The 14763-nt window shown below is 39.4% G+C and overlaps 4 protein-coding genes across 6 annotated transcripts in view; 2 read left to right on the plus strand and 2 right to left on the minus strand.

The window, feature by feature from the left end:
• Positions 1 to 2479: 2479 nt before the first annotated feature.
• Positions 2480 to 3671, plus strand: LOC118744283 (ribose-5-phosphate isomerase). Its single transcript, XM_036477184.1, has one exon. The coding sequence runs from the start codon at positions 2646 to 2648 to the stop codon at positions 3468 to 3470; it is 825 nt and encodes a 274-aa protein (XP_036333077.1). The 5' UTR covers positions 2480 to 2645; the 3' UTR covers positions 3471 to 3671.
• Positions 3611 to 4656, minus strand: LOC118744284 (protein TEX261). The gene is made up of 4 exons (XM_036477185.1): positions 4466 to 4656; positions 4107 to 4408; positions 3948 to 4053; positions 3611 to 3886 (listed from the first exon to the last, which is right to left on the minus strand). The coding sequence occupies exons 1-4, from the start codon at positions 4533 to 4535 to the stop codon at positions 3771 to 3773; spliced, it is 594 nt and encodes a 197-aa protein (XP_036333078.1). The 5' UTR covers positions 4536 to 4656; the 3' UTR covers positions 3611 to 3770.
• Positions 4657 to 5005: 349 nt separating this feature from the next.
• Positions 5006 to 13533, plus strand: LOC118744285 (protein mahjong). 3 transcript variants are annotated; one of them, XM_036477188.1, is made up of 12 exons: positions 5006 to 5818; positions 6098 to 6248; positions 7190 to 8065; positions 8146 to 8418; positions 8481 to 8860; positions 8927 to 9149; positions 9213 to 10745; positions 10802 to 10922; positions 10977 to 11074; positions 11137 to 11511; positions 12236 to 12290; positions 12360 to 13533. In XM_036477188.1, the coding sequence occupies exons 1-12, from the start codon at positions 5346 to 5348 to the stop codon at positions 12653 to 12655; spliced, it is 4854 nt and encodes a 1617-aa protein (XP_036333081.1). In that variant the 5' UTR covers positions 5006 to 5345; the 3' UTR covers positions 12656 to 13533. The 3 variants fall into 3 exon arrangements, with proteins under 3 accessions (XP_036333081.1, XP_036333080.1, XP_036333079.1); XM_036477187.1 differs by having other exon boundaries at positions 5006 to 5299; positions 5365 to 5818; positions 11137 to 12290; positions 12360 to 12404; XM_036477186.1 differs by having other exon boundaries at positions 11137 to 12290; positions 12360 to 12404.
• Positions 13534 to 13722: 189 nt separating this feature from the next.
• LOC118745207 (serine-rich adhesin for platelets) overlaps positions 13723 to 14763 on the minus strand; it is a 117404-nt gene continuing 116363 nt past the window's right edge. The window contains exons 7-8 of the mRNA XM_036478733.1: positions 14569 to 14686; positions 13723 to 14345 (exon numbers count right to left, since the gene is read on the minus strand). Coding sequence (XP_036334626.1) covers positions 14315 to 14345; positions 14569 to 14686 — 149 coding nt within the window. The 3' untranslated portion in view covers positions 13723 to 14314. The remainder of the gene's footprint in view (positions 14346 to 14568; positions 14687 to 14763) is intronic.

The following is a 14763-nucleotide window of genomic DNA, read 5'->3' on the forward strand; positions in this document are numbered from 1 at the left end:
CACTATACTAAAGCCAGCCTTTCGGCATAAGCTACTATTCCATACGAACACAGATATACAATAGCATTAATAAAACTACATATATAATATAAGTTTGTAACTTTGAGGTAAATAAATGCATTATGTGAGCACATACCTTTTTGTCTCGGTTGGCTTTGTTTTTTTTTGGCAGTATACGTAGTTACACTTATAAAAGAACACTTCACACACTTTAGTCTTATTTATGTACATACATACATATGCCCTTATTATGCACTTAAAACGCAAAACGCATATATTTGAATTGCATTCTGATCGGAGCACCACTAAACCTTTTCAAGGTACTGCTGCATTTGGACACAGAAATTCACATAAATAATCAGACTTCCTCATCACCGCTAAATTAAAATGTCGGCTCGGTGAAGGGTCGCTATTTTGTATTTAGACAAAGAAAACGCGAATGTTAAATATTTCTCGTCTTACACACACACTTTTTCAAACACTGAATCAAATTTAACACTAATCATTTCCCATTTCTAATATTTCGCTCAATTTATTAATTAAAAATTTAACTTGTGCACTGTGCACCCGCAAACGCTGGAATTTTCACTGATTCAACTGTCAAATTTGGGCGGGAAAGGAAGCTGTAGGCGAAGGAAACAGAGCTGTGTATGTCAAAGCTCACCCTGTTCTTCCGGTACTGCATTCCAATGAATTCCGGTAGTTCATTCCAATGCAGTGTTGCCACAAAACTTACCAAATTCCTCAAAAACAAATGAAATAACCTCAAAAGCCGAACAAATTACTCAAAATTTTTTTTACAGTATGAGTATTGTGTACTGCACATAATTTACAGGTACTTAGTATAAAAATTAATTACATTCTCCAATTCAATTGATACATTTTTGTTGCGGTTTAAGCAAAGTATCACCGTTGTTTTTTATGCTTTGGTTTGTATATAATATTACTGCAACTATACAGTGCTCAATCTGGTCCTCAACTCAGTCCTACACATTTTTAAACCATTTAATATACGTTCTACTGAAGCATTAGAAAAGGGCGACATATATTAGTAATGCAGATATATATATATTTTTTTTTTTTAATTGGGAAACTTATATGAACTTGAAGAATCTTTTAATTCAAAACCTTTTTTCCTATAACTTTCTGGATCTAATGAAGAATCAATATGAATATCCATATGATCGAACAGTGCGCGTTCTCTCCATTCGTTACCGAGATTTTGCATGTTCAAAATACATAAGTTGAAAATATAACGATAGAATGAAAAAAATGATCGATAACATTTTGTGTATTTAGCCGCAAATGCAGATGTGAAGAGCGAAAAACGCCAACCAAGCGAAATATCTCTTTATTCAAAGCTATTTATTTTGTGTGTGAGGGTGTTTGAAGGTTTGACAAGCCGTTTGAGGGAAATGTGAACAATAATCAAAATTTTTTGATTTTCTGGTCGCCATTTTGAGGTGTGATCAAACCGCTTACGTTTTGTATGATAAAATCGTCTCATTCGCAACGGAATGAGGACGCGGGAGGGAAAAATGGAAGAAACCCAAACCCTTTTACATTGTGAACCGGAAGAAAACTAAAATTCTTTGCTTGAACGAGTCATGTTTGCATTGTGTATGGCGAAATGGGAAAAGTAGGTTTGAAGAATGTTTGACAACCCTGCAAAAATCGTTGGACCATGTAGTCTATTTGTGGTATATTGGAGTACTTACAAAAGTGTTCCTCTGTCATGGTGTAGCGGACCAACTCGTGTCTCTGTGCCAGATTATTGTTTGTTACACGATCCCTGCTCGTGTTTTAACGAAATGTGATTGAAGTTGAGCATTTGAAAGCACATTTGCATGTCTGGCTGTAGCTGAACGTGTAGAGATGCTCGCTGTTAGTTGTTAGCTCCCAGCATGTTCGGATTCAAATGCCGTCAGAGGCAACATGTAGTTTTTAATTTTTGTTTTTGGTTTTTATTAATTTCGAAAAAGCATTTCAGAAGTGAAGAACAAAAGGGTGTACAAACGAAAAAATATAACAACAATGCCATTGTTAATATGTTGGAGTAGTTTTGTGCTACTCTGATGTAATGCAGGGATGGAGTATATGGTCCTGCCCTAGGACATCGCAATGTTAATTGGATCATCTTTTTTATATGAATTGTGGTTAATTTAGGAATAACCTTGGTCCTTTGAGAGTACTCTTTACACGCATGCATGGAGTAGTCGCGATTTTTTGAGGGGAAGCCACTAGTGTGGTGTATTTCGCTCTTTATAAAACTTCGGGGAGCTTTTTGTTCAAAAATTTGCACAGCGATTTGACAACTCTCTTGTGTAAAACATGGCTGCATTTGTTATCTGCAAATATATCGAGAGAAAATTCCTCAAAATAAAAATCCTCAAAAATTACTCAAGCGCACCCGAAGTTCCTCATGTTTTGAGGAATTACTAATAAAGGGGCCACACTGTTCCAGCCAGATGACGTTTCGTTTTGATCTCAAACTCATTCTCAAAACTGATAACGAATTACCCGGTGTCGGTGTCTGACCTTTTTTGACCGAATGATATTTTAAGTTTTCTCGTTTGGGCTGCTTGCTAGCTGTTCCATTAAACAGGACATATTTTGTCTAGTTATATTGCAATTAAAGCCAGCACATGACAAAGACGCTAGCCTTTCGTTTGCTCAACACAGTAGACTGCCATTGGAATCTCAGCAGCCTCACAAGGAAAGCGTTTACAAATCTCTCGAAATCAAAGTCACATAAAACAGAAATGTCCCTGAACGTAGCCAAGCGCACGGCCGCACATCGCGCAGTGGACGAATGGGTTATAACCAACACAGCTGTGGGTATTGGCAGTGGTTCTACTGTAGTGTTTGCTGTGGAACGCCTTGCAGAGCGGGTACATAAGGAGGGATTGAATGTGGTATGTGTGCCGACAAGCTTTCAGGCGCGCCAATTGATTTTGGAGCATAACCTGACACTCGGTGATTTGGACCGCAATCCCAAACTGGCAGTTGCAATTGATGGCGCTGATGAAGTGGATCGTAACATGATACTTATCAAAGGTGGAGGAGGTTGTTTGCTGCAAGAAAAGATTGTTGCTTCTTGCGCCGAAGACTTGGTGGTGATCGCAGATTACACAAAAAATTCGGAACATTTGGGAGACCAATACAAGAAGGGTATTCCTATCGAAGTAGTGCCTATGGCTTACGTACCTATTAGAGAACGTATTGCAGATAAGTTTGGTGGCGAATTGAAGTTGCGTATGGCTGTAGCAAAAGCTGGGCCATGTGTTACAGATAATGGAAATTTTATCTTGGATTGGAACTTTCCGCAAAAGTGCGATTTTGACTGGGCAAAGGTGGACAAGGAATTGCTGCAAATACCCGGTGTAGTTGAAACAGGATTATTCGTAAATATGGCAACTAAAGCATACTTCGGTATGGCGGATGGTAGCGTAAAGACACAGGAAAAATAAATTTCAAAAGAGATTTTCTACACTCTGGAAACAGCCTACGGATTTATAAATTAGTATTAAGCAGTCCTTATAGATTTACGATTTTTTTTAATTTTTGATTAATTTAATTTTGATTCCTATAATTAGTAACACAGCGTTGGTTAAGTTAATCGTGTTTTTTTATATTTCATTTACAAATGTAATAAATAATTCAATTACCAAGACTTTTCTCCTAAACTAAATTGCTCATTAGTAGTAGTCCGTTCTTCTTAAATATTTGTTTGGAAATAAGTTTATTTTTGCATCCAAAATGATGCATCATTAAAAGGATTTCTTGTTTCGTGTTGGCAATAAGCTATCTTTAGCATAATTAAAGAACGAGAGTAGACCCTGCTTTTTCCCGCGTGAAAAGTAGTTTGTTACTACATCTTGACTTCCTGTAATCATGAAAAATATTAAATTCTTGCAAGAAAGAGTTTAAGAATCTTCTCAACTTACCCATACTGTCGTTTACAGTCGTCGGGAGTACATTATCATTTGCGCTGAGGGATACAAAGAGCGAGAAGGGCACCATCCAGAGGCATATAGTGAAGTATGCTAGCACCTAAAACAAAGGTTATTCCACTGTCTACAACAAAATTAAACTTATTTGCGTACCTGCATAAACGGATAGTAAACGCTTGTGAAATGTTGAAATGCCAAAAAGTGGTTTATAATCAAAAATACTAGTGCCCCAATAAAAGGTACTGACAGGAACCGTATGAAAGGAAAACTGGTCATGATGAGGCCGTGGAAAGCTTGCGCCGCAAAGCCACAAAGTATCATGCTCCACGGCAAGTTATCGCAGAATATGAATAATATGTAAACAAAAACCGTGGCGCTAATCATAAACGTGATCAGTTTCCGTGCAGTTTGTGTGTACTCTTCCACCAGTTCAGCAATGTAATAGAGACCAGCCGCTATCGTAAAACAAAAAATGGCTTGTTACAGTATTCTTTACATCACCGTTTTCTTACCAATTGAGACTGTGATAAAGACGATGTGTATCACCATTGCTATCCAACTTAATATATATAGAAACGTCATTTTGTGTTCCTATGTGTTTTTCGATCCCACAAAAGCTGTTTGAGGAAGTAAATTTGTTTACCAAGTAATAAATTAAAACGTCAGCGTTCGCTTATTTGTTTTGGAAAAATCAGCTGTTTTGTTTAATGGAAATGCGAATTGGGATGGATGAAAAACGAAAAAGCATGTAGGCTTGCCATACCTTCAAAAATTATAGTTTGTACCGAAGAACGTAAATCTACAAATAACGTAAATCTACTTCCGTTTTAAGTTTACACTTCTAGCCTCCAAAATCATTTAGATTTTGAAATCGTTTTATAATAGCTTTTAAAACACAAAACTAATGAAATATTATTATCCCAAGTTCTTCATCTGTCGGAGCAAGGGTTCAGTTTGCTTTCTAAAAAATTGTATCACGTATTCTTAACATTCCCATGTGCTAGTTTTATGCGATATCTGGCAGCACTGGCAGATTTGATATTTGACAGCTGCGAAAAAAGCGCGTGCATTTTCTCGCTGCTAGCTCGGTGAAATTTCATTTTTCGGAGGACAATTGAAACGCTTCACATTTTTTATTTATAATACCAATAAGTGCATATTAACAAAAATATTTGTTTATAAACGAGGGTGAATAAGTTACAATTGCATTAGCATATCCGTTTAACCTTGAAATATCTAAGAAATAGCCGAAAACTGAAAGGGGTAAACGACAACAACAACTGTACACGCAAAGTCAAACGAAGGAAGAATTCGGTTTTTCCTCGCCAGTGGAATAGTTTTGTAAGGTTAGGGACAGATTTGTGTTAAAATATCGAAAAATATTGGCATTAAATGCCGCCCAACAACATAGAGCCTGTCGAGCATCCGCAAAGTGATGCGGAAATGCGTGATGAAGAAGATATTCAGCCCACATCCGCCGCAGAGGCAGAAACACCCACAGAAGATTCGACGCAGCAACATTCGAATGGGAGTGAAGGTGGTAGTAATGCAGATGAGGGTCAACCATCAACTGAGGCAAGTGCAGATACAGATACCGAGATGAATGGTGCCGTAGAAGAGGGCTCCAGTAGCTCCGTCGCAGCCAATGTGGAGGGCGAGAATGGTGCGGCAGCGGGTAATGAGGTGGCGGGCGATAATGAAGAGGCAGGTGATGAAGTAGCTGCCGTTGCTGCTGATGCTGATCCATTTTATGGATTCGAAGATGAGGAGCCAAATTTTGATAGCAAAGACATGGCACAAGTATTGCAGATTTGGGAGGCGCATCATACACGTTCCGGATACGACCCAGTGCCAGTGCTGAAAAGGTAAATTACTGCGCAAACACATACTTACAGCTTTGCCCGTCTAAACATGTATGCGCAAACAGGTTTTTTTTTAATTTGTTTGTAATAATGAAGGTGATCGTCGACGAAGTAGCGTGCTGCTTTTTCCTTTTTGTTTTCTTTTCTAGAAAGTTTTTTTTTTTGGTATTTTTGTTATCTGTTATTGACTAACGTGACGAAATTAAAAATAGCAACACAAATTAATTGTTAGTCTAGTTCAATGGACTTATATTATTTATAGTAAAAACTGACATATTTTAGGTTGGCAGAAATTTTTGAAAAAGAAAAGGAAACTTACATGCGCAAAGACCACGACCCCTTTGAGGACCGCCATCCATATCGGACGGATCCTAAGTGCCAATTTGGTGTATTGCTGAAGCAACTATTCCGTAAAGATGTATTCATGAATAAGGTATTTACATACATATTGTTACTTTAATATAAAAGGGCCCCACCACATATTCTTCCGAAATTCAGCTTTGTACTCAAATCGTTAGATTAAACACCAAATGCCTATTAGAACTAAAAACTGTTATTACATTAATAAATAAGATAATACAAAATCATATGTGACCTGGTCTACGGAAAGGGGGCTTAGGTGTCAAAAAATCAATTTTCACTTTTTGGTTGATTCGGATGGAAGATGAGATGCTTTTCCACGTGGTGAAAAGCAGAAAATCCTAACTTGCTTAGAAGTGTACTAAAAATAATAATAATATTAATAATAATAATAATAATAATAATAATAATAATATTAATAATAATATTAATAATAATAATAATAAAACTATAATAATATTCCGACCAACAACAACACTTACTGGACCAACAACAACACTTACTGGACGTCCGGCGCGGAGAACAATTAACGAGATAATGAGAAACTGACGAAACGAGTTGCTTACTTTTAACAGCTTTTTCACAGAAAACTAGTTTTCGCACGTAAGCTCCCTTTTCGTAGACCAGGTCACATATTTATGTATTTACTTTAAAAAGATTCGAAACTAAAATCACTACTTATAAGGCTTTCTTAATACTCTGTAAATAAAAAAAAATATTAAATAGGACCTTTCTGGATTAACATACATACATACATATACATCGCTCATTTGCTGCATGAAATTGGCTTTGAAGTTTACAGTTTACATGCGCTCCCTTAAAAAATTAGCTATTCTAATAAGCTATTAAATTTTTACACAACATAGAAGAAAATGTCATTCCTCCTAACCTAACTCAAAATTTTTTTTAGCATTATGTTGCTTTCAGAAAATGAGTGAAATGTATGTACATATGTCCAAGGTATACTTATAAATTTTAAGGTATTTACTATATTCCTTTTAATATCCATTTTAGCTTGTAAATGATTATTTGCGAGATAATTTCTTCACCCGTCAAAATATACAAAAAAGTTCCTTAGAGTTAAATATTCTGGCTTGTCGCTTAATACTGGTTATTGCACCTGGTTTGGAAACATCAGCCGTCTTCCAAGGGGAATTCGAACATCTTATTCATAGAATTTTTGGTTGGGCCGAAGATAGTATTGAACCTTTGCAAAGTTATGCAACCGGTTTGCTGGGAGCCGCAATGGAAGTAACCGAAATAGCGGTGTCATTTAAGGAACACAATACCCGCCTCATACCAAAGGTTCTAAAGCGTTTACATATGTTACAAGCCTTTTATAAACCTGGCACTGAGTGTGGTCAATCCTTGGCTGCTCAGCTTCCAACGGAGCCAAATTCAGCGAATAATTCATTTGAACAACTTCTCCCTCCTTGGATAACCAATGACGTGGCATCTTTATCGTCACCGCAAGCAGATGATCAAGCGAAGGCAACCACGTCAGCAGAAGCATCGGCTTCGCAAAACTTTAAGAATACCCTAGACACTCACTGCTCAAACTCTAACATGTCCACACTATTGGAAAATAGTCGTGATGCTTTCCCTCAGGGAAGTGGTTCCCGTTACTACAAAAAAATTTATATTCCATTGCATCCACCCACTGCTGAATCCAGTCAAGCACTAATGCTGCGGTATGTCACTGCATTGGGCAATCATCAAGATTATTTGGGCTTAGTTTTTGAACATCGCGCAATGCAGTTTGTGTTTGGATATTTGAAGAATTTGGATAGACGAGATAGTTGTTTGGCATTTGAGGCTCTAAAATATCTCGCTTCACTACTTTGTCACAAGAAGTTCGCACTGGAATTCATTGCGCATGGCGGATTGGAGGTAATCATTTTAAGTTTTGTAATATCGGGGTTTTCTCTTTTTATTATACATATATGTATGTACATATGTAATCATTTTAGTTGCTACTAAAAGTACCACGTCCAAGCATCGCTGCCACTGGCGTGTCGATAACACTATATTACCTCGCCTATTGTGAAGAAGCTATGGAACGCATATGTAGCATGCCCAGAAATGTAATCGTAGACTTGGTGCATTACGCACTGTGGTTAATGGAAAGGTCGTATGATTCCGGTGTTTGTCATGCGACCATGTTTTTCGGACTCAGTTTTCAATTCAAAGTAATTTTGGACGAATTTGATTCCCAAGACGGTCTTCGCAAGCTATACAATGTTGTACGTAGATACTTTACGTTAAATCCGCCGTGAGTTTAAATACAAATATCCTTTCTTTCTAGATATCCATTCTTAAAATTTTGAATCCATCCAATAACGATGACGATGAGAATCCGGTCAATGACGATTTGGAGTGCGCTTCGAGACAACTCGTGCGGCATGTGTGTGTCGCACTTAAACGCTATATGGAGAGCCATCTTTTCTACAAATATAACAACTTCATGCGCCAGCAGTGTTCGCTATTAACTGAATTCTCCCAAAATATTGTCACCAAAGCGGCAAAGGCCTCCTTGGAACAGATCAGCGAGCAAGTGCGAACATTGCAGGAGCATACGTCAGTGCGCGCTCACTGGGCACCTGTGGACAAACTATTGAAAGTGAGCGGCATTACCCTGCTTCTGAAAATTATAGCTCTTTCCTATGATTGGAATAACAGTGTTCGGTAAACTTGCTTAAAAATTCTAAATATTCTTTAATAGTTCACTTCTTTTTTTTTTTGGTTAACTAGATCCGAAATAGTGCGTTCGGCATTGGATGTTCTATCCATTTGCTGTGTTATACCGAGAGTATTTCTGGTCTACTGCGAGCGCTTGGATGTACCAGACAGTGCAGGTGCTTCAGGAATCTACTTCATTTTGGCTGCCGCTTCGGGTGACATCACAGCCGATGCTGATGTTCAGAAATCCGCATTGGCCGTACTTGTCCATTGCGTCTGCGCACCTTTGGCGAGAGTGAGCTAATTAACTCTTCACTTTTTCTTTACCGATCATTAAATATTTATTTTCATTGTACAGAAGGAGCCGAATAATGTCATGAAAGTATTTAGTTCTACAAAGCGTAATAAGCAAAATAATCGTTATTGCGAAGAGTTGATAGAGAAGGTGTGGGAATCTGTTTGCTCCAATAATGGAATCATTATTCTTCTATCTTTGATGCAAATCAAAGCGCCGATCACTGATGCCGATTGCATTCGCGGCATGGCGTGCCGCGCATTGGCTGGTCTTGCGCGTTCGGAACGCGTACGCCAAATCGTGGGCAAATTGACACTCTTTGCAAATGGCCAGATTCAAACGCTTATGCGTGACCCCATACTTCAGGAAAAGCGCGCTGAGCACGTTTTGTTTCAAAAGTATGCGTTGGAGTTGGTTGAACGTGTTTCGGGCAAAACTAAACCAATTTCCAGTAAGATGGATCCTTCACTTGCCAATATTCACAAAGCAAATGTGATTGCACAAACCAAAATTCAGTATAACGAGCAACAGTTATATCAACTAATACACGATCACCTGGAATCAAAGGGGCTTCTCCAGACCGCCCAAGTTTTGCAGAAAGAGGCCGGTTTACCGCAAACCTCTTTAAACACAACGAAAAACTTCCACCAGTCACCATTTGATTACAAGGTGGTGCCATCGTCAACAGTGCGCCAGCGCTTGCGCAGCCGCATGCAAGATGTCAACAATGCTATCAACAGCCTAGCCAACGCGCCAACAAACGAACAGCAGCAGTTGAATAATAGCCTTACCGTAGATGAGGTGCCGAGTAGCAGCAGTTCTGTGACACCTATTAAATTGGTGAAAAAATCTGAGAAAACATCAGCTGCACCTAACTCTACAGCCAGTACTGCCGCTATGGCCATTGCGAATGCGAACGCGCAGCGCTCTTTGCAAAAACAAATTTCCTCACTGCCAGACGATGTGCACTCCGAGAGTGGTTCGCCAGCGCCGCAGCACAGCAACCAGACGGGCATTACGCTCGGCACTATCGTCACTGAGTATCTCACCAACCAGCATGCCTTGTGTAACAACCCGATGACAACGTGTCCGCAGTTCGATTTGTTCACGCCACACAAATGTCCTGATCCGAAGCCGAATCGTGTGGGCGATAATCTTAATCTGACTGCGCGCATCTTCAAAGCGCAAGCGGGGTACAACACAGCACGCCTGGATCGTCGTTATGTGCATTCGAACTTCGCACCTTGGCGGTCGGTGCGTTCCAATGACTTTCCATCCCTGCAGTTTTCCACATGTGAAATAGTGTCGCCGTCCAAACTACTGCTTGTTGGAACTCACCGTGGTGAAGTCAAGGCGTTCAATCTTTCCAGTGGCGCAGAGATTTTCTCATCTGTCTGCCACAGCTATGTGGTGGATTCTATAAATTCCAATCGTGCTGGCGACCTGGTACTAACGTCGTGCTCCTGGCGGTCACCACTTAGCGTGCTCTGGTCCATTAAGCATAACGAGTTTGCCTCAAAATTGAGTTTTGCCGACGATTACTATTGTGAGTTCAACAATTTAACGCAGGACAAAGTGCTGGGCACCCAAAATGATGTAAGTACAAAGTTCCTATGAACGAGTTTCACATGACTGTAAAACATTCCTTCCAGTGCGCCATTATTTACGACATAAACACGGGGAATAAGATATCAACATTCACGCCGACGCTTGGTAATCAATATGTAAAGAATCGCGCCACCTTCTGCCCCACCGACGAGCTTATTTTATCGGGTAAGTTTTATGATAATAAAATATATTTCCAAATACTAATCGCGCTCTTTTAAGATGGTGTTCTGTGGGACGTGCGATCCGGCAAGGAGATTCACAAGCTCGATAAACTGAATCAATGCCTCTCTGGTGTATTCCATCCTAACGGTTTGGAGGTATGACTCATCATTTCTGACATTTTGAAGAGTAATGCCAAACTGATTTTGTTCGCCCACAGATTATTTCAAACACCGAAGTCTGGGATCTGCGCACATTCCACCTTCTTCAGACTGTGCCTGTTCTAGATCAATGCTTCCTTAAATTTTCGCCGATGCGCGTAATATACAGCTACAATGCGGAGGCTTCCGATGAGCGCATAGATGCCATGCTGGAAGAGTTGCCCGCCTGCGAGACCAGTTTCAAGGTGCTTGACGCTTACGACTACTCCTCAATATCGACAATCGATGTACGACGCGGCATCTACGACATGAGTATCAACGATAATGGCAGTCTCATCGCGCTAGTGGAAAACCAGCCAGCGTACGATTCGAGACCGGAGACATTCGTCAAAATCTATGCAGTGGGCATGAAGAAGATCGAGAATCAAGAAGAGGTGCGTCATGGCGACGCGTCGTGCATAGGTGTTGGCGTCGGCAATGATGGCAGCAATAGCGCCGACCGCGCTGCTGATCTTGCGGACGCTGATGATTATGACGACGGTGACGACGATAATAACCCTGGCGACATTGCTGCCGACGATGGTGGTGGTCGCGGCGAAGGCGATCGAGCTGACGATGGCCTTAGTCGAAATCAAAACGACGACGGCCACGACGCCGACGCTGATAACAATCGTCGTGATGGTGATCACATTCGTCGTTTTGGCCGCATACGCGAAATCAATATCGACATCGACGCAAGTCGGCGACACAACGGCGGCAGCGGCGGCGGTGGTGAAGAAATCATCGTGAGCTTTCGTAGCTCAGCGTTGCCCGCGGCCGCCAGTGGCAATGGCGGCGTCGGTGTGGTGATCGGTCGCGGTAGCAATGGTCATGCTGCGCCACGCCCCAGTGCCGCTGGCGGCGCTCACGGCGCTAGATTAGCACCGGCTGCCTTGGGAGCTGCAAGTCGAGGCGGCGCGGGTATTGCGCTGCGCGCCAATCGCTACAACAGAGGCGTTGCAGGCCGAGCGGTTGGCGTTGGCGGCAGCGGCAGCGGCAGCTTGACGGTTAATGGCAACGCTGTGCGCGCCGACATAGGCATTGGCGCTGGCGCAGCAACAGTTGCAGCACAAGACCTTATCGATGCGATAATGAATAATTGGTTGTCTCTGCTTTCAGGAAGATGATGAAGATCCTGATTCTGAAGACGGTTCGGACAGCGATACAACAGATAGTGAGTGTCGCTTATGATTATCTACTGTGCAGGAAAATGTTCCTATATGCATGTTCTTTTATATTGCAGTTTTTGATATTAGCGAAAACGGTCAGATTCGTTTCCAACGCCGGCGACGTAATCGTTCGAACGGCGAGGACGACGATGATGATGAGGATATGGATAGCGATGACGACAGTGACGATAATGACGACAATGACGGTGATGATGCCGACGATGGCGACGATGGCGACGACGATGGTTGGGTGGATATGTCCATTAGTGAGGACAACAACGACGATGATGATAATGATAATGAGCAAGCGCAACGAGAGTCGTCGTCGTCGGGAGACGAAATTATGGAAATCCATTTTCGGCCTTTTTAGAGACTGGCATACTATTCGTAATTGCTATTCATTGCTTTTGGAGTAAACTAAACAAAAATTAAAGGGAGAGAGATCACTGCAAGCGCATGCAAGCTTTCTACTGTCTGTTGATGCGTCTAAAGTAAATACAATAGTAGGGCAGGTAAAATATGTAGTTTTTGTTTGAGCAACTAAAACAAAATGATTAAAAAAAATAATAGAAGGCAAACAAAAACCAAAAACAGTCAAATCCGCGAAGCAGAATTTGTTTTTATCAATGTGTACTATAAGTTCGTATTTAATTGCAGTGTATAGTAGTTAGACACATCGACATAAAGGTGAAAATACAAAAAGAGAAGAAAACTATAAAAATTAATTGATGATTGCTTCAACTTGAAGCTCTATTGCAGATGTGGATGATTTAAAAGATTTATATATGTAGCAAGTTACCCTGCCGTTGCGTACACGACACATTTGCAAGATTTACAGAAGTTTCGAAAGGAAGTTCTAAATTAAGAAACAAAAAACTTTGATAAGCACTTTGTAGTTTAGAAAACGATTTGCTTAATGTGTAATTAATATTTGTTGTAGTTTGAGCATACAATTTTAGAAGGCAGCCACATATTCGCTAGAAATCCATTTTTCTGCAATAGAACTGCTAGCAGTTTGAAAAGGAAGTTTCTCTCCAAATTTCTATTTTTATTAGCATATTAATTTTTTTTTCTTATTATATCTATGTATGTTATACTGTTTGTTTCAAAACACAAGTAATTATATAAGACGCGTAATAATATTTCAGTGTAAAAATTGTAATTGTCATGCGAGTTCGCGTCAAATTATTACTGCATTTCTTTTTGTAAGTACTTTAGAAAAACAACAACAAAAAAGTTAAACATAAAGAGTATCGAAATAAAATTATATATTGTATGTAAATAAAAAAAAAAACAAGGAGCGCTTACTGAATATTGATATTGGCACGAAAGTGTGGAGTTATCACCGGAAGAAATCGAGAAGTTGTATGGAAAGTGTCAGAATGTGCATGAGGATTAGCATTGCCCAGTAAACACCGTTAGTGCAGCTTACCATTTCCAACTTAATTTAAACAAAAACACTGCTTTGGTTATATTTCATGTCCATTTTTTATTAAAATTTTAATTATTTACACTTATATATAATTGGCAAAGCCTTGAAAATCATAATTTTTATTGTATTTAACGTATTTATAGTTATACATATATTCATTATTTTTACTGAACAACACTTTACTTTTGGCGTGAAAGCTAGCATTTTTTAAACACGAAACTGGTATTACATTGAAATTTTGCACGACAAATCTTAGTAGTGTGCGTAATTTTTACAACAACGAAAAAATTTATATATACATATATATATATATATATTACTTTTTTTTTTTTGAATATACATATATTTTACATTTAACACTAAACATGAAAGTCGAGCTCACAACTAAATTAGCTTATTTTTTTAAATCATTCTGTGTTTATAAAAATATTTTCACAATTAAATTACATACATATAAATTAGTTCTTAAATTACATTTGCTTATAATTACTTATTTTACATAGCGAAGACTTTTTGTTGTAGCTTGAACAAACGTCCGTCCGTCCGTCCGATATAATAGGATGTCCTTTGACTTCTGTTTTTCTCCAAAAATTCATCTTACGCGCCCATTGATTTAGCCTTTTGTAACCTACGGAAAATAGCGATTTCAATAAAGAAAGTTGAATAAAGTAAATATATAATAAAAGTGCAAAACAGTTGAATTGGCGCTAGCGGAATCTAAAACCAGTTGCTTTAAAAGCTTTACTCGCAAAAACATTGACAGATAAAAATCCGGTAGCGAAATGACCCCAGCTAAAGGCTGTCGGTACAGTCGCTAAGTGCCACCTTAGCACTCTTCTTATTATACTCACTTCCTCCTCAGCACCTTGAGCACTATAGCACCCTCACGCACATCCTTGAATAGGCGTATTGTTTCCGCGTGGCTCATACCTTGCACGGACGTGCCATTAATTTCGACAATCTCGTCGCCTGAAATTAACAAAACAAATATTATTTCACTAAGCTCGCATTTTACCAATACCATATTTTAACTGTAATTTCGTTTT

This window comes from Rhagoletis pomonella, unplaced genomic scaffold (genome assembly GCF_013731165.1).
Source record: "Rhagoletis pomonella isolate Grant_MI unplaced genomic scaffold, Rhpom_1.0 Rhpom_scaffold_00008, whole genome shotgun sequence".
In the NCBI taxonomy this organism is placed as follows: Eukaryota; Metazoa; Arthropoda; class Insecta; order Diptera; family Tephritidae; genus Rhagoletis; species Rhagoletis pomonella.

What these genes read in the sequence shown, in the direction of transcription:
- LOC118744284 (XM_036477185.1), bottom strand. Translation starts at nt 4,535, where the DNA reads ATGACGTTTCTATATATATTAAGTTGGATAGCAATGGTGATACACATC. An exon ending in CTTTATCACAGTCTCAATTG is followed by an intron (nt 4,409 to 4,465) that starts GTAAGAAAACGG and finishes GTTTTACGATAG; the next exon opens with CGGCTGGTCTCTATTACATT. An exon ending in TTTACTATCCGTTTATGCAG is followed by an intron (nt 4,054 to 4,106) that starts GTACGCAAATAA and finishes CCTTTGTTTTAG; the next exon opens with GTGCTAGCATACTTCACTAT.
- LOC118744283 (XM_036477184.1), top strand. Translation starts at nt 2,646, where the DNA reads ATGACAAAGACGCTAGCCTTTCGTTTGCTCAACACAGTAGACTGCCAT.
- LOC118744285 (XM_036477186.1), top strand. Translation starts at nt 5,346, where the DNA reads ATGCCGCCCAACAACATAGAGCCTGTCGAGCATCCGCAAAGTGATGCG. An exon ending in TTCGCAAGCTATACAATGTT is followed by an intron (nt 8,419 to 8,480) that starts GTACGTAGATAC and finishes CTTTCTTTCTAG; the next exon opens with ATATCCATTCTTAAAATTTT. An exon ending in GATTGGAATAACAGTGTTCG is followed by an intron (nt 8,861 to 8,926) that starts GTAAACTTGCTT and finishes TTGGTTAACTAG; the next exon opens with ATCCGAAATAGTGCGTTCGG.